This window comes from Bactrocera dorsalis, chromosome 1 (genome assembly GCF_023373825.1).
Source record: "Bactrocera dorsalis isolate Fly_Bdor chromosome 1, ASM2337382v1, whole genome shotgun sequence".
Classification (NCBI taxonomy): domain Eukaryota; kingdom Metazoa; phylum Arthropoda; class Insecta; order Diptera; family Tephritidae; genus Bactrocera; species Bactrocera dorsalis.
In genome coordinates, this window is record NC_064303.1 from 21234323 (window position 1) to 21253645 (window position 19323).

Here is a 19323-nt window from a genome sequence, read left to right on the forward strand (position 1 = left end):
TCTTTTACTGGCGTAGACATCGCTAACGCGAATACTTTCAAAGTTAGAGCGTTTACGTGCATTCGGCCGCTGTATTTTAATTCGCTGAATTAAATCTATCGCGTCGTATATCTCATACAGCTCATACCCAGTTCAAAGTAGCACCTGTTGGCAAGGATTATTCTATGTTGGATTTCCAGGCTGAGATTGTTGGTTGTGTTTATACTTGTTCCTAAATGGACGAAATTATCTACAACTTCAAAATTATGACTGTCAACAGTGACGAGGGTGCCTAGTCGCGAGTGTGATGACTGTTAGTTTGATGAAAGGAGATATTCCGTCTTGCCCTCGTTCACTGTCAGACCCATTTACTTCCCTTCCTTATCCAGTCTGGAGAAAGCAGAACTATCGGCGCGGTTGTTGAGGTTAACGCCGGCAGCTATACACTCTTATAAAAGTTTGTACCTGTTCGATTAAGTTCTGCAGCTCGAATTATTTTACCCAGCAGCAGGTTGAAGAAGTCGCACGATAGACAGTCGCACTGTCTGAAACCTCGTTAGGTAGCGAACGGCTCATTGAGGTCTTTCTCGCTCCTAACGGAGCTTGTGGTGTTGCTCAACTTGAGACATTTTCGGGGACACCAAATTTAGATATCGCGGCATAAAGGTAACTCCTTTTCGTGCTGTCAAAAGCAGCTTTGAAATCGACGAAGAGGTGATGAGTGTCGATTTTCCTTCCACGGGTCTTTTCCACGGTATGACGCATGGTGAATTTTTGGTCAGTTGTCCATTTCCAGGTATAATGCAATCAGTTTGTTGACGGTGGGCTTTAATCACACAATACGCTCGATAGAACCTTATGCGCGATGTTGAGGAGACTTATCCTAAGGTAGTTGGCGCATATTGTGGGGTCTCCCTTTGTATGGATTGGGCATAGCTCACTTAAACTCCAACCGATGGCCATGCTTTCGTCCTATCAGTTCTTCGCCGCCATGTTTGAATAGCTTGGCCGGCAATCCATCGGCCCCCGCCGCTTTGTTGTTCTTTAGGCAGGCAATTGCTGTTCGAACTTCTTCATGGGCGGGCAATGGAACGTCTGCTCCATCGTCATCGATTGAGGAATCGGGTTCGCCTTCTCCTGGCCTTGTACTTTCAGCAGGCTGAGGAAGTGTTCCCTTCATAATTTTAGTTTGCTCTGGGCATCGTTTTCTATATCACCTCTGGGGGTTATAGAGGAGGTATTAAAAAATATGAATCTCATTGAATTTTTTGTTTCCGATAGAAATTGCGACCTGCATTCAGCCCGCCGTCCGACAAATGCACATGTGAGATACATCGGACAATTGCTTCCCAAAGTCAGAATATCAAAGATTTCCTATCCAAAAAAAAATTTCAGATGATGTTTAAATATATAAATTTCGCTTTAACAATAATTTCTTTCCTTCCCAAAAAAAATCTCAAAAAAATCGCTTTTGAAACCTCTAAGCCTGCTCCCACCTTAATACCAAAGTCGAAAATTTTAGTTTTAAACCCAAAAATGGAAAGAAAATTTTTGAAATAAAAAAAATAGAATTTAATATATTATAAATCGTAACTGTAGCAAACAAAACAAAAAAATATGTAAACAAATAATTTTTTTTTTTAATTAAATCTTAAGTGCGATGCGCCAATTAAAAATTTCACACGCTATATTCGAGAGAGGTCAACAAGACAATTTTGTAAATTGAATTACATTTTATGTATATTGTAACAAAAGCATTACGAATATACATATAAAAAATTAATGAAATAAAAAAATAATTCAATTCGCCATATAAAATCATTTACCTAATTTGTTCTGCGCACTTGCACGACTTGGTACTTGTCTAGTATTCTAATTTATACAGACGCCTAGACCATTCATTATACATATGTACGTATTTGTTCATATTCAAACTCCAAATATTATGATCACAGTACATATGTACAAATATAGCTTACACGAGTTGCTTGTGAACGGCTAATGAAATGAAAATCGCGCACGTAGCCATGACTGAGAAGCGGATGGCGGATCAAGCCCGACAATTATATGGTCTTATGTATGCATGTACACGGCTGCTTTGCGTAAAAGCCATTTAGATAACGGAAGACGGCCTTAACAGTGGCAGTATTATATGTACATACGTACAGCTGTGCTATTAAATCATAGACAAAGCGACCGGAGTCAACTGACCGACAAATTGTATGAATGAATGAGTGTGCGCATAACTGTTTAAATTGCGCACAGGTGGCCTTCTTTTGCACCGATTTTCGGCTTTAATATGAGAAAAAATTTACTTGAAATTAGTTTTTAATTTAATTTGTTTCGGGTGAACTGCAGTAAAGTTTGTTTTTTATGCTCGTATAAATATGAGAGCGGTAACTTTGAATATACAAAAATTTTCAGTTAGTACCAACACATTACACATGGCAACTACGTGTAATGGTTTGTTCTACAGAAACGACATACCAGAGCTCATTTCAAAGATATGACACTGAAGCATAGAATTTTGTGTACAATATGTGGCTCCTGTCTGGTCTTTAAATATTATTAATTTGTGGTGTGTGACAAGTATTGGCGTCGTCTGGTTCGCCAATTAATAATAATTGTCCTTCAGTTACTCCTGCCTGACACTGGCTCGCATTTATTATGTAGTTTAGTAGAAATATATTTCTGAGTTGCACCTTCTGACTCTAGGAATACATTTTAAACACGCGTTTTTGTTACGCCCGCCTATATGGACTGCTCCTATAAACGGACAAAATACTGCGACAGTGGGTGCTCAGTTAAGAGGAATTTCTTTGTAATGATTTTCGTTAGTCTAGATAAACTTATGCTGAACATGCAGCCCAGAGTATGAGTTATTGTAATCAGACCATCTATTTTTCTTCTATTTTCCAATATAATGGTTACCTACGTATCACCTGAACTGAGGTTTTGGTTGGTGTGTGATATTTTAATAAAAGCTACATCGACAGATTTTCATACAAATTAAGTGGCATATCACTGTACAGGATCCGGCACTCGAAGTCTAAAGCCATAAATTCGGTTTTTAAAATTATTTTTATTTATTTTAAACTACAAAATGTGTGAAAATAATCATAAATTCAGGACCAATTCACTTTTGCTCGATATGACCACCTTTTGCCTTAACTATGGCCTTGAGACGGTCAAAAAACAAATCGCAAGCTGGCCGAATGTGAATTGCCGGTATTTTGGCCCACTCACGGACAATGGCTTTTTTCAGCATCTCGAGACTGGTGTATTTTTTACTTCGTACCTTGCTCGCCAAAATTGCCCAGAGAGAATAATCCATTGGATTTGAACCTGTTGAATTCGAGAGCCATTGTGTGGTCGTAATAAAGTTCGGAACGTTTTTTTTAGCCATTCTTTGTTCACTCACGCTTTGTGAGTCGGTGCTGAGTCTTGTTGAAACGTCCATGATTTGCGACCGAAATGTTTGTTTGCCCACGGCTTCAAAACAGCCTCCAGAATACTTTCCCGATAATATGTCGCATTTACTTTGACGCCAGGCTCGATAAAAACAATTGGAGAGCGCCCATCTGCGGTGACAGCAGCCCAAACCTTTATTTGTGGCGGATGCTGCCTCCTGGTGGCCAACCGATGACTTAGATTCTGGAAAACTTTTTTCGTTTTTTTTGTAAGGCTTGACCTTGTGCTCATTTTTCAATATGCGTCGGATGCTGCGGTCGAATATTTTCAGTTCTTTAGCCATTTGATTGGCACTTCGTCGTGGATTTCGCTTAAGTCGCTTCTTCACTTTCCGAACTATATCACGTGACGTTGCAGTCTTTTGATGACCACCTCCATGGCGTTTTGCGATGCTACCAGTATCATTGTAACGAGTGATGGTGCGATAAACAAAAACTTTATGCACATTCCGGACTCTGTGTATGAATGGAATTGGTATAGACCTTCGCCTAAACCGCGTATCGCTAATTTAAGCAATACCTATCTTTTGGTTGACGTTTGTACGTTGTACGGAATAATAAACTACTTCTCATCAATATGACCTTCCTCAAAATCAAACTAACATTTTAAATCAAATTTGATACAACAAATAAAATTTATATATATAATATATAGAATATACAAGTATAAAATGAAATTTAGTAAAAAATTTAACCTAACCTAAACTAACCATATACAACGTTGTGTAAATGTTTAATGCAAAATACTTTAAAACTACAAATAAAAGTTATTTTTAGCAGCAATTTGCTGTTTTTGATGTTGTAGTGCTAAATTTTGCAAATCACCAAATTGACAGAATCATTAAGGTGTTAATTCTGCAAAATTCAGAGTTACTTTAGATCCTGACATCGGTTAAGTTCATTCATTAATTAATAATTAAAAATCTCCCGTAGTTTTCCATGAGTAAAGTTGAATGTGAAATTGCAATAAGGAAGTGTTGGCTTTAGAGCAAAGCGTCATCATTGCCATCAGTGAGTAGCAACGGCAGTTAACAAAACAATAACGACAACTACGAGTACGAACAAAAGCGAAAAAAAAAATCGCGCAACAAAGCAACGACCACAACAACTAATAACGACGATCATCAACAAGCAATAACAACTACAGTGCATCAGCAACAATTCATCTTCGCGATGCGATGACAAACAAGGAAACTTGCTAAATATTTGCTTGCTCACTGCATTCCATCTCTTCTTCAGCTCTCTTCTGGCACTCTTCGTATGTTTTATTTAAATAAAAATATCTGAGTAAAAAATAAGTGTATAAAGAGCGTAGGCAAATCGAAATAAATAAAAAAGTGATAGTAATTTTAAGTTGTGCAAAATCGCAGAGAAGAGGAAAATATTTTAATTGTATTAGCGCAAATATTTCTACCTGCTGTTTAAAAATGAGTGTTAAAAGGTTAGCCCCAGCGTGGGGTCAGCAGAGGCAGTCGGGACGGTTGCAATATTTTAATGTTGCCAATAGCATTGTGTTTAGCAACAGAATATGGCTTACATTGGCCATCATATTTATCATCTGTTTGGATGTGCATTGTCAAGGTGAGTCAAAAATAAAAAAAAAATATTTTACTATTAATTATGAGCTATAGAGTTGGCGTAAAAAATGTGTTCACAAAAAAGTTTTCTAGATTTTTTGACGTGCAGTAAGTAGTATTGTATAAGATGAGGGTGATTTTTTTGAACTAAGGAATTTTCATAGATTTTTTATTACATATCAGCTATGAAAATTCTATAAAGCCTTACTTAAAAAGTTGAATATTTCGAGAAGTATTAATGATAGCGATTTTGACCTCTGAACTTTTTTGTAGCATATAAAATTTTCTACAAATTTGTAATGTACATTTTTTCTATAGCTCTTGTCATTTACGCGATATATACAAAAAAATTCGAATTTCGTGGAAAAGTCAGTTTTAGGCCCCGTACTACCTCTCCGGTGTGAGTTACGACTTTGTTGCAGTGATCATACAATGTCTCAGATCTGTAGGAATTTAGAGATAAAAAATCACGATTGTAGTGTATTTTTTACGAAAAATTGTCACATGCCTTGGTCCATTTCTTAATGTTAATATTAAGGGCTAAAATTTTCAGGGAATTTTTTTTTGGGTATTTCTAAGAAAATTTCGTGACGGGAATGAAAAAAATTAATAGTTCAAACAAAAAAACGCCCTAATGTACATATTATACTTTTTAATAAAATTTAATTTAAATATATATTAAAAATTACAAATATTTAATTAATTAATTTTTATGCCAAAAATGTTAAACTTACATTGAAAGCTAACTTACTGACACAAGTTACAACATAAGAAGTGACTGGGACACATTTAAAATTAGTAAATCTATACTATTCGAAAAATAGTTTTTTTCTATTTGTCATCTTTTCTTTACTATTCTCTGAAAAAAATGTTTAATTATTTCACATTTTTAAAACGAAAATAGCTTAAACTTTAAATTATTCAAAACTTATCTTCAAATCTCTTCAAAAAGGTTTACCCTATTAAATACACATTTTTGAGTTATTAATGTTTTTCAAAAACAAAATTTAAAACTTTAGGAAAATTTTGTAATATGTTGTCAGATTATAAATCAGACTGACATTGAATACTACTATGTCTTTTTCACAAAGAGTATAGCACATATCTTTCTCTCCATACTATTTCTTTTTATAGATGTAATAAATTAAAGTTCTTGTATAATATTTTTTGGTAAAACTTATTGTTTATATGGGATCAAAGTCGGTTCTTCGAAATAAAAATATATTTTCTTAGCCAAAAACACTTTTAAATCTTGTTTGGCATAGTTTACAAGTCCAAATAACGAATATAATAAGTGGCCGGCTCCCACTGTTATTCCTTTATATAATATCAACAAAGGCAGGAACATTTCAGCGCTGATGTTACTCATACGCCACGCACCATGCTATTACCTTGTTTTTAGATTCAGTATGACTTATTGTAAAAAATGATAAGAAAATTTAATAGAAATAAAAAATTACAATTCCTCGTAATAAATCGCTCATTTGCTGCAAGACCGGCATAAATAAAAAAAACGTGATTTTTGAGTTGCACGATAATGCGCCGTGTCATCGGTCGACGCTTGTCACTGATTTTTTGACAAAAAAACTCCATATTAACCATTAATCACTCAACCTACTCACCTGATCTGGCACCCTGTGATTTTTACCTATTTGGAAAACTTCATTTGCCCATGAAAGTACACTGGTTTCAGGACATTTCAGCTATCCAAAAGGCGACGACCGATATTCTCAAGAGCATTCCGAAAAATGACCTTAAACACTCATTTGAAATGCTAATTCACCGGCCTAAACGCTGTATCGAAGCACAAGGAAATTACTTGCTTTGAATAAAAAATATAACTTTTGAAAAATATTAATTTTTTGTTGTTTTTTTTTTTAACAGACCTGTTTCTTTTGCGAGAGACCATGTAAGTTAACGTATGCATAATCTGCATCGCAACTTATTTTTGCCAAAAAAGGCCACCAATGCACAATTCAATGCTAAAATCCATATCGTTATATTTCTCAAAGCGACGAATGGCTTTAATGCACAAAATATTTATATTAACAAAAAACGAGTAAAAACTTGGCTGTGACTCCCAAAAAACTGGCAGAATAACTGACAGCTCGACTCTCTCGTCTCTGCCATATGCATAAAATAATATGGAACAAGACATTTATTATTTATCTTGACTTAGAAATACACTTTAATCGCGCCGATTACTTTCATTTTCGATATCATCGTTGCTAACTTTTTTCTCCTGAGCTCAGAGAAAGATAAATAGCTGCTTAGTGTTAAATCTCTAGAATGTGGAGCACTATTCATCCAATTTTCCACTGATTGCTTTGACTTGTAGACATTTACACGTTATTTTGTGTGCTCTTGCGGGAGTACTACTGTGCCCAAAAAATAAGGTGACATTTGAATTTAAACTGCGCGCGTCGAAGGATTTGGAGAATTATTTTTGTTAGGTTGGTAGTACTGTCAGTCACATTTATGTCAAATTTCATGTCAAAATATTCATTAGTGTTTTAGATACGTGTCGTTTTGTGAGCTGCTAAAAGTGAGTTTATCGTTTTTTTGCGATGTCGAAATTTGTTGAGCAAAGAATTTGCATTCAATTTTGTTTACGGAATCAATTTTCTGCTGCAGATACGTTGAGGATGGTGCAGAAAGCCTTTGGTGATGAGGCTATGTCTAAAAAAAATGTTTACAAGTGGTATAGTGAGTTCCAAGCCGGCCGTGAATGTGTCGAAGACGAAGAGCGTCCAAGGCGACCATCAACCTCAACCGACGAAGCTCACGTTCAACAAATCAAAGATTTGATGTTGAAAAATCGTCGATTAACAATTAAAGACCTTGCTGATGAAGTTGGCATATCGAAAGGCTCAGCCAATACCATTTTGAGGGATTTTTTGGGCCTCAAGTGCGTCAAATCTCGACTGGTACCGAAAACATTGAATTTTTTGGAAAAAAGGCGTCGCGTTGAAGTGTGTGGAACGATGCTTTTCGACTACCAGGGTGTCATGAAACGCATTATACTCGTAACTGGCGATGAGACTTGAATCTATGCTTACGACCCCGACACAACCGATCAATCGAGCGAATATCGTGCCAAAAGAGAGCCGAGACCAAAAAAATCGCGCCAAAGTCGCTCAAAAATCAAGGTCATGTTGACTGTTTTCTTCGATTATCGTGGTGTTGTGCATTATAGATTCATTCCAACCCGTCAAACAGTCAACAAGGAATATTATTTGAACGTTATGCGTCGTTTGCGAAACGCTATCTGCCTAAAAAGGCCGGAATTGTGGAAAGATAATTCTTGGTTTTTACACCACGATAATGCACCATCCCATACTGCCTTCTTGGCTAGTCCCTAAGTTTTTCCGCTATCGTTCTGAAATTATGAACACACCTTTATTTTCCCAAGAAGCTGCTTTCTTTTTGGAACCGCCGTATATTGGACCACTATAGTTTATAGCTGCCATACAAAGGGACCGATAAAAACGAACGCCGATATAACGAATGTTCAATATAACGAACGCTGTTTTTCAATACATTGATGACTCTATATAACGAAAGCTGGAAATTGGATGAACTCGATATTACGAATGTATGGCGTTTGTATTTGGTTTTGGTTGTATTACAACAAAAAACAATGCAGGCAGTTAAATACCCGTTAGTTCTTGTTATTATTGAGCTATTTTTTTTTAAACTCTATTTATTTTTTTATGCACGCTTCATTGCGCGAAATATCAGTTGTGAGTTCAAAGTGGTAAAGTGAGGATATCGCATAAATTATTTAAAAATGCCTTCAATTCGGAAACGGCTTTGCTTGGGTGACAAATTAAAAATAATTGACGAAAATAAAAAGGGGAAAACCCTGAAAGAAATCTTTTTGAAATATGGTATTCCAAAATCGAGTGTTTGCACAATTTTAAAAAATTGCCAGAAAGTGATAAGAAGTGTTAAAGGTACACATGCTGGCACATTGAGACGACAATCGTTAAAAAAAAGCGAATATCAAACTTCAGCACAGATGATTTGGAAGCATGGAACAGTGTAGACAATGTAAAGGGTGATTTTTTAAGAGCTTGATAACTTTTAAAAAAAAAAAACGCATAAAATTTGCAAAATCTCATCGGTTCTTTATTTGAAACGTTAGATTGGTTCATGACATTTACTTTTTGAAGATAATTTCATTTAAATGTTGACCGCGGCTGCGTCTTAGGTGGTCCATTCGGAAAGTCCAATTTTGGGCAACTTTTTCGAGCATTTCGGCCGGAATAGCCCGAATTTCTTCGGAAATGTTGTCTTCCAAAGCTGGAATAGTTGCTGGCTTATTTCTGTAGACTTTAGACTTGACGTAGCCCCACAAAAAATAGTCTAAAGGCGTTAAATCGCATGATCTTGGTGGCCAACTTACGGGTCCATTTCTTGAGATGAATTGTTGTCCGAAGTTTTCCCTCAAAATGGCCATAGAATCGCGAGCTGTGTGGCATGTAGCGCCATCTTGTTGAAACCACATGTCAACCAAGTTCAGTTCTTCCATTTTTGGCAACAAAAAGTTTGTTAGCATCGAACGATAGCGATCGCCATTCACCGTAACGTTGCGTCCAACAGCATCTTTGAAAAAATACGGTCCAATGATTCCACCAGCGTACAAACCACACCAAACAGTGCATTTTTCGGGATGCATGGGCAGTTCTTGAACGGCTTCTGGTTGCTCTTCACCCCAAATGCGGCAATTTTGCTTATTTACGTAGCCATTCAACCAGAAATGAGCCTCATCGCTGAACAAAATAAAGCGCGAAACGCATTTCGAACCGAACACTGATTTTGGTAATAAAATTCAATGATTTGCAAGCGTTGCTCGTTAGTAAGTCTATTCATGATGAAATGTCAAAGCATACTGAGCATCTTTCTCTTTGACACCATGTCTGAAATCCCACGTGATCTGTCAAATACTAATGCATGAAAATCCTAACCTCAAAAAAATCACCCGTTACTTGTAGAACCCGAGTGCTGAAAATGAACTAGCTATAGAAATTTCGGAAGAGGAGGAAGGTAATACCGCTGCAGTTGTAGCTGTGCTGCCAATAAAGCATCCTGATGCCATCGACTGCTTGAGAAGTGTATCAAATGGTCTGAAGAAAACAACGTGGAACAGGAAAAATATTTGTATTGAATAGCCTACATCAAAAGGCACAGGATCTCAAAATTTCTCGCCCACAAAAGCAAATGAGCATAACAAATTTCTTTTCAGTTGAATAATGCTCATATTTTTGTTATACAATTCAACTTTTATTAATTTTATTGTATGCATTTTCCATTGTATATGTATTTATTTCAACCAATGCTCATGAATTCATGAACAAATACTTATTTTTAAACATATATGTACCAATATTAATTTAGTTTTCGTTTCCGATATAACGAATGTTTCAGTTTAACGAACGGTCCCAACATTATATCATTCGTTATATTGGAGTACCACTGTATAAGTTTTGAGTGGTAAGGTTTGTGTGGCCACGAGTGTACAAATCTTAACTACCAGTGCAAAATAATAATTTTTATATTTTTTACTTTCATGAGCCTCTGCTAAAAACAAAAATTTTTATTATGTTCAGTCACTTCTCCGGCACTTCAAACAGGTCGCGAAATTCATACTGTTAAATCGTCCAAAATATTCTATGATGTAAAACACATATTTTTCCATTAAAAATACATATATATTTGCATTTTCTACGAGTTCATAAACTACAATAATAATATGTATATGAAAATTTTGAAATTTGCATGTGTTTATTATGTTATTGTGCTTCCTCAAAAGCTTTCATATTACTTTTCAAAAAACGAAAATTTTATTGCAACTGCTAAAAAACGCTTTATTTGAAAACCGACTAACATAATTTTCATAATTACTGCTGATTACAGCCTTTCAACAAATCATTCCCAGAAATGGGCAGTTCTTAGAATACGAGCTTACTCCCAAAAGGGGCAATTCGAAGCTCATTCATTAAACTTTCTAATAACTGTGCACTTAAGTACAAATATATAAATCTGTGTACTTACACAAAGCAAAAACAAAAATCTAACAAATGAAAAAAATATATATATTTAAGACATTTGGTAGTAATGCTAAATTACCAATGTTGCAGCAAACTCTATTAATTACATACACTACTCAGCAATGCATCGCAAACATTTTACTATTGTATCCGCTTCCTTGGAATTTCGTTTTCACCGCTGAATTCCAAACTCATTATATTGTGTTTACATTCATATGTGTCAATGTGTTTGTTGTTATGATCATAAATGTTAATAATATTTTTATAATGGCATTAATACACGGTTCGCAAGCGCGAATGAAAACGAAAAAAAAATTAGCTATTGAAAGAAAGACGGAGATGCCCTCATAATTGACGTAGCAGCTAACAGCGAGATTGATGAAAAGCACTTGTACGCTTAACCCTCCTCTTCCAACTAAAGACTTCAAGTTTTACAATTAAGCAACAATTAATTTGATTTTTATATAAGCAAGATTTTTATATAAGCAATAATATGCTAAGCAGGAGTCGAATTTAACTGCCACTGTAAACCAATGCGTCGGTGCTTAAGACCCCCTTTTCAAAACACTTTTACCAAACAAAGCACACTACCGTAATGCAAAGGTAAGCTAACCCAGCGCTGAAAGGGTTAAAGCTTTCAACTTTTTCTCAACTAGCTTCATTGGAGTTCTACAATCAATCTTAAATATCGAACTGTTACCGCAAATTTACCAAACCAGTGGAAACGTTACAAAAAAAAGTATATATTGTATATATATTCCAAACTATTCTGGAGCTTGGAGAAAATACGTCAATTTCAAGTAACCACAGATTTAATTTGTTGCTAATTTTAGAAGTCAAAATAAATTACTTACTAATCCAAATCGTTTTTTGGCTACAATGAATTGGGGAATGGAAGCATGCTCTTGACTGTGGGCTACTAATTTTTCAGAAATCTACATATACAAGTATGAAAGCATATTTGTTTATACTTATTGGCGGCTTTCTTTGATGCGCTTCTCTTTCTTCTTTTTTTCTCCGTTTTGTGTCGGTGTGGCGCATTAAGCAAATTTCTAATTGCAAAGGGAAATTCCGAAATATTTTGATTGATTAAAGGCAGAAGAGAAGCATGAAATATACTTGAATTATAACAAACATTAAATGTAATTGTACATTAATCGATAAGTTGGTCATTCATTATCATGATAGCCATCATTTTTTCTTGCTGAAACTTGACCTATTAAAATGAGTTCAACTTTACACCAACAAGGGCGTTCGAAATGGACAGGAACAGGTGGTAATCACTTGGCGGGATGTCCGGGTGGATGCGATGCGATTAAGCCTCTCATCCGTGCTCCCGTAGTTTCTGACGAGTCATCAACGAAGTGAGTGGTCTGGCATTGTCCTGGTGGAACACTACACCCTTCCTGTTGGCCAATTCCGGACGTTTCTGGCCTACCTCAAGCATAACGAAAGGAAACTAACTATTTCTATTTTTTGCTATTTACTTCTACCATTCTTGTTATCAATCTCTCTCCGTTCAACTGTTACGTTTTTTCCTACAGGGTACATACGTACAGGCACACATGCAATCCACTTCATTAATCGGCAATCGAGAAGGAGCCAATTTATGTGCAAGCTGCGTGCGTGACAGACATTTGTCATTGTCCAACAAAATATTCGCACTGCATACTCGTACTATAACCAAATTCGTGACGCCTGTACTTGTACGGCTTAAGTTTTAATTAACAACTCGTAGCCGAAATGTAGGTAGATACCTAGCCAAGCGCGCAACTACCGACACGAATACCAATTCTTGGCGACTCGTTGTAAAGTTCGATTTTGTGTAATGCTTGCACGAATTCTGGGGATTGCGTAGCAATTTAAAAATACCACATGTTTTCTTATTTGTAGCTGTTAATTGCACCCATTTAAGCTTAACGAAAGTATGCACTTCATTAAAGATACAAAAGCTCGCATAGAAAAAATGTGTGCACTGACAAAAAGTGGTCAAAAGGTGAGCTTTGAAAGCCGAATTTACCGAAAAAGTGAACTCCAGCCGGTGCTCGTGTATTGGTCGTGGTTAGCGAGTAGTTTGCTGGCCTCCAAGTCTGCTAAAAGCGTTCGAATTTTTTAACGCGAAGTGGAAAGTAATTGAAGGTCTTGACTGATTTTGGCAAGTGCTGCATTGTCATTGTCGCCGTTGTTGATTGCAAATGGTTGTAAATTATCTACAATTCATTTGATTTGAATGTTAAAAGATATTTAAAAGCAGCAATTAAGATACTGCCTTGTTGCATAAAATACTTTAGTGATCTTGCCAATAATATTATAATTATGTGACTATTTTTGATTGTAACTCTGTCATTATTTTAACTAAAAATAAATTTCTCAAAGGCTCCGGATGCTTCTTTTCATTTGCTTAATTGATAGACGTTTCAAAACTTTTTTGGCATTTTTAAGATCTAAAAAACATGATGGAAGATAGTGTACTCCTTCCCGCTAGCTTTGATTCATCCTTAAAAAAGCTCACCACCCTTCTCCTCCAGGAGGTCTTTTCATTCCATGCCTCCCTCAAGGGTATGTTAACAGAGAAGCTATAGTCAGAGCTGGGCTCAGTGACTGGGTATTTAATTTTTTGGAATATAGTGAAGCTGTGCGAGGATTCCAGAGTCGTACTCATATATTACGTGCACAAGTACTATAAGAAGCAAGACATTCAGCGCCATATTTGGTGTTGTTCATAGGGCACCACAAATACAGACGAGCGCAGCATATTGAACACACGCTGTTTTTTCGTGTGTGTGGTCGTTTCTAAAGCCTTCTACAAAACAAAAATTCCGTAGAACATTATAGGCTTAACTGTGGTTTCATAAAGTCAAAGAACTACCTCTGCAGTAGTACACGGCATATTTGGTTGCTCAGAAAGCTTTTCGAGTTGATGTTATTCTATCCTTCGAGAAGGAAACATTACTTTAAAGCAGTACTTTAAACATATATAAGATTCTGTCTTTCAAGTAATTAGTTATATACGATATTTCCAATATTTTGAAGAATGTTATTCATATCTATATAACATCAACTATCTATCTTTGATACAAGAAACTAAAATATTATACTGTAAATAGCATGCTAAAGAACTATAATGGTTGAAAAAGACTAAATAAACTTAAAATTTAGTTATTGTTTGAGTAAACTTCCGATATATTAAGTTACGAGGGCTGTCCGATAAATAACCGACCTCAACGTGAAGCTAGCGGCACATCCGAAAAAAAAGTTTCTACTTCAAATTGTGCATATTATAATAGCTACTCGCCAACATTTCAGAAATTTATCTTTCGCAATTATCTGTTGAGAGTCGTTTTTGTGCGTCTATTTCGGTGATTTCCTCAAAATGGAAAAAATTGAATATCGAGCTGTAATTAAATTTTTATTTTTGAAAGGCAATACGCCTTCACAAATCAAAGATGAGTTGAACTCTGTGTATGGTGACTCTGCACCATCGTCTACCACCGTAAAATTTTGGGCAGCTGAATTTAAACGTGGTCGCAGGAGCTTGGAAGATGATGAACGTCCTGGGCGTCCGAAAACTGTAACCACTAACGATAACATCGCTAAAGTTCATCAATTGGTACTAGACGACCGCCGGATTAAAGTTAGGGAAATAGCTGAGATTATGAAGATGTCAAAAGAAACTGTTTGTCACATATTAAACCAAGATTTGGGCATGAGAAAGCTGTCCGCGCGTTGGGTGCCGCGTTTGCTTACGCTAGACCACAAACGTGCGCGCATGAACATTTCCAGCGCTCTGTTGGATCAGTTTAGAGGCAATAAAACCTGTTTTTGGCGCCGATTGATAACTGTAGACAAAACTTGGATTCATCATTATACGCCCAAAACAAAAATCCAATCTAAACAGTGGATTGAAAAGAGGGAACCAGCCCCAAAAAAACCTAAAGTTGTGTATTCGGCTGGGAAAGTGATGGCGAGTGTTTTTTGGGAAAGCCATGGAATTATTTTTATCGACTATCTTGAAAAAGGAAAGACTATAACAGGAGCATACTACGCATCATTATTGGACAAGCTAAAGGAATATATTTCGAAAAATCGGCCACATTTGCAAAAAAAAGAAAGTCTTGTTCCACCAAGACAACGCACCATCTCACACCTCAACAGTCGCCATGGCGAAAATCCACGAATTGCGGTTCGAACTGCTTGACCATCCACCTTATTCCCCGGATCTAGCACCAAGCGACTTTTTTTTGTTTCCTCAACTTAAAACTGCGCTCGGCGGCCAGAGATTTTCGTCAAATGAGGAGGCAATCTATTTCGTGAACTCGTATTTTGCAGACGCCAAGTATTATTTGGAAGGGTTGCAGAGATGGGAGCAGCGCTGGGAGAAGTGTGTGGAGTTACAAGGAGACTATGTAGAAAAATAAAAAAAATAAAAAAATTTGAAAAAGTCGCGTGCATCATGGTTAGGTCGGTTATTTATCGGACAGCCCTCGTATTCGGAAGTGCAAAATTGCTTATTCTTAAAGAATTAGTAATCTAAGTTAATGACTGCGGTATAGACACCAGAAACCATTGCGACACACTCTCTTCTTAAAGCATTTTCTATTCTCTATGAAAATGTTGCCTTGTTGTGTAAATACTCCATTACACTTTGTACAAATGTTAAATTTTTTACATGACAATAAAACAAAAAAATGTCAAGTAACACTCGCAATTTCCCGTATTCAGGTCAAAAAGATTGGCCGACTCATTATAATTATTTTTGTATAAAAACTTGATTGAACACAATAGATGTGCTATCCACTGGACAATTCTCACTTTAACGTTTTTGAAAAGGATAGGAAATGTTTCACATTGTTCTGAGAAAAGCAAAAAACTAACCTGAAAAAAATTTTGAAAAAATAAATGTCTTAACTCTGCTTCAGCGGTTTGAATACAAATTCGTCTCTAACAAAAGACTTAAGGCACGAACTTGCTCAGTACATTTCATGTATAACTTTAAAATAATATTTACTCATTATTTGTAGAGCAAAAAATTTCGTATTAGAATACCGCTTTTTCCATTTTTAATTTTAGATTAACTTATTTATAGTTAAAATAGAAAATATAGCTTCTTTACGTCGAAAAATTTTTTGTTAGAGCAAAAACGGAAATTTCAGGTGCTGTCTACAAAACAAAAACTAAAATCAACTAGGGTAATAACGAACACCCTGATAAATGTATATATACATATTTTCAATATACGCATAAGTAGCCACCCGCTTATAAAAAATTTAAACGCTAATTTAATTACTCAGCATCGGAATGGAACTTTAATTATTTCTATATTTATTTGCATAATTATAAGCGAGTGTTAATTATAATTAGCTCGAGGCGTGAATAAAACAAAATATGAGGTTCATTCTCCTTTGAAAATTAGTGTTAAATATTGCCTATAGTAAGTGAATATGTGCATGTGTGTATGACTCACAAAGTAGGAATTATATATATGTATGTATATATTAATTAACAGACATCCTGATGGTACAAGTGAAGAGTACTGCACAAAATTCTACCATTGGCTCTATTAAGGGGTTACATGGGTTAACGAGTTTCAAAAAATTTATTTATTTTATTGTCTTATTAAATTCTACAACCCTTCAAGTTGATACGAGTGATAGTTTCGGAGATACAGTCTTGAGAACTTGTGCGCTCGAGGCAAGTTTTGAAGGCGGTTAGCAAGACTTCTCTAGAACTACTCAACCGATCTTAATGAAAATTTATAGAGGTCTTTCAGATATAATACTTAAAGACTTGGACGAAGGATATATATTTTTGTCTATTACAACTATAGAAAAAAATGTCGGGAAATTTTAATTTTTTTCTAAAAATTAAAAAAAAATGGAAAAAAAATTTTTCCTTCGTCCACTTTATATGGTCCTGTAAGAAGTTCGCTATGTTTGAGTTTAAAATGTTTTTCCCAAAAATTTCACAATTTCTTTGTTAATAGTGTAGATTTGTAATAATGAAAAATTCGAATAAAATATATAATTTTTTTATATGAGAAAAAAATTGGTGAAAAACTGCTGTTTATTAGCCGAAGAAATCCATATTATCACATTCCATTTAACTTCCACATGCAGATTTATTCTTTGCTTTTGACCTACATGGATATATAGTATACATATGCATATCAATATACATACTCACTTACATATATACTATGTACATAAAAATACACAGCATTCCGTGCAAAATTAGAATATGCACAAACATAGAATTGCAAAGAAGCACCGTAATTGCACATGCAAACATACATATGTACAAACAGGTAGCGCACAACGCGGCAGCGCAAATGGGCGATAAATAATCGCCAATTAAAATATGGGAAAAAATCTGAGACGCGTAAACTGTAAACAAAAGTTGTTACGACTGATTTGCGTTAAAAAGGGGCGCGTCCAGACACGCCATGCTGCAGCCATCAGTGCGCGCGCACACTAACACATGCACAAATATGCCAGTGAATTCTTAGAATCGCTTTGCATAAAAGCTTTTTCCATCCACATATTGATTTAACTGTAAAAAGTAAGATAATGCGCGGCTAGTACAAATCGAAATAGCTGACAATTTATATTAATTTGTGACGCAAGCAATCGGGTGTTTTGTTCGTTGCTTTTTTTTTTTGCTGACACTTTGCTTAGTTTTTCGTATTACTTAATACTTTTGCGCTGCAGCCACGTTCAGCTTTGTACTTATCTGATCGCATCATTACATCAGAGCTACTGTTGCACTCGAGACTGACGCGCGCATCTGTTATCGCCACTAAGCGAGTGATCTTCAAGCTGCACATAATATTGCACTTACATATATACACACAAACAAATGCATTGCATTGCATGCAAATTGACAGCAGCATAAATGGCGTGGCGCACATAATAAAACACCATTGACGTAAGCAATTAACAATGTTGACTTCATACCAACAGCAACATATTACAACAAAAAAATGTTAACTTCGGCTAGACCGAAGCTAAAATACCCTTCATAAATGGATTTTTTATAACTGTCAAAGGTTTAAGAGACTCTTATCTTGATTCTTGTTGGTCAGTTTGTATGACAGCTATGTATATGCAATGGTGGCCCGATCTGAACAATTTTTGTATAATATTTTTGCGATCTCTTGGAACACACACTTCGCTTATGACTCGTCAGAAGCTACGGAAGCTCAAATAGGAGCATTTATAGCATCCACCATATAGTCCTGCCGTAGCGCCAAGTGATTACCACCTGTTCCTGTCCATAGCGAATGCCCTTGTTGGTGTAAAGTTGAACTCAAAAGAGGCTTGTGAAAAGTGGCTGTACGAGTTTTTCGCAAATAAGGAGGAGGGCTTCTACGAGGGGGTTTTCTAGATGGTTTCTGAAGTTGTCGTCTAGATGGAAGCAGATTATCGAACGAAACGGCGCATATTTGAACTAAATCCGATCACTGTAACTCTTTTTATAAAGCATTGAATAAAGAGTAAAAATGCGGAAGGAGATATTTGACAACGTAATATTAAGCTGATGAAGGTGTGCTAATCTGTTGAGGCGCATAATTTATAGAGACTCCGACTCCAAACTTGGAACAATATACCATGTTAGGGTATAAATATATAAAAATAAAAATAAATAACATTAAGAATAAATAATTGTAAAATATGTTGTTTTTTTTTTATAGCGCAATGAGGAAGCTTATGGTAATTACTTAAGCATATTGGCTTAGCGAAAAGCAGACAGATACAAGCAATAAATAAGCTTAAAAGAATCTTGTGTTATGTGTATATGTTAATGCACTTTGCAAACATTTCTCTTCACAAATAACTATTATGCTTCACGTATAACAGTAATTCTTATTAAATATGCATTATTTTCATTAAAAATATTAAATATGTAAGCATGATTAATCTAATAAATATATTAAAAATAATAAATAAGAATAATAATAAATTATTTCAATCCAGAAGTTATTTAAACTATTGTCATAGAATTTTTGTTTCAACTCATATAATTTTGCATAATTTTCTGGAACTTGAACGCTTAAATTAAAGCCCACAAAAATGTCAAGCAGGGTGGCTGATGAATTTTGCTACATTAAGAAACTTAAATAATTTTTTTTTCAGTGTATGGAATTCATTTTCTTTTACTCATATTAATGCTCATTCAATTTTATTAAATATAGCTTAATTAGTTTTAAAAATAATGGAATTTAAATGCCCCCCCCTGCTCGTTGAT

General features: G+C 35.4%; 1 protein-coding gene and 1 long non-coding RNA gene across 6 annotated transcripts in view; both read left to right on the top strand.

Annotated features, from left to right (window-relative positions):
• The window catches only part of LOC125780225 (uncharacterized), a 341973-nt gene that overhangs the window by 100640 nt on the left and 222010 nt on the right, over nucleotides 1-19323 (top strand). The gene's annotated exons all lie outside the window — the stretch shown is intronic.
• LOC105225675 (dual oxidase) overlaps nucleotides 1-19323 on the top strand; it is a 54675-nt gene that overhangs the window by 6792 nt on the left and 28560 nt on the right. For 4 of the 5 annotated variants that reach the window (XM_049461659.1, XM_049461661.1, XM_049461654.1 and 1 more), the window contains exon 2: nucleotides 4383-5030. In XM_049461659.1, coding sequence (XP_049317616.1) covers nucleotides 4877-5030 — 154 coding nt within the window. In that variant the 5' untranslated portion in view covers nucleotides 4383-4876. Of the gene's footprint in view, nucleotides 1-4365; nucleotides 5031-19323 lie in introns of those variants that run through there. The other variant, XM_049461657.1, reaches the window with a different exon arrangement.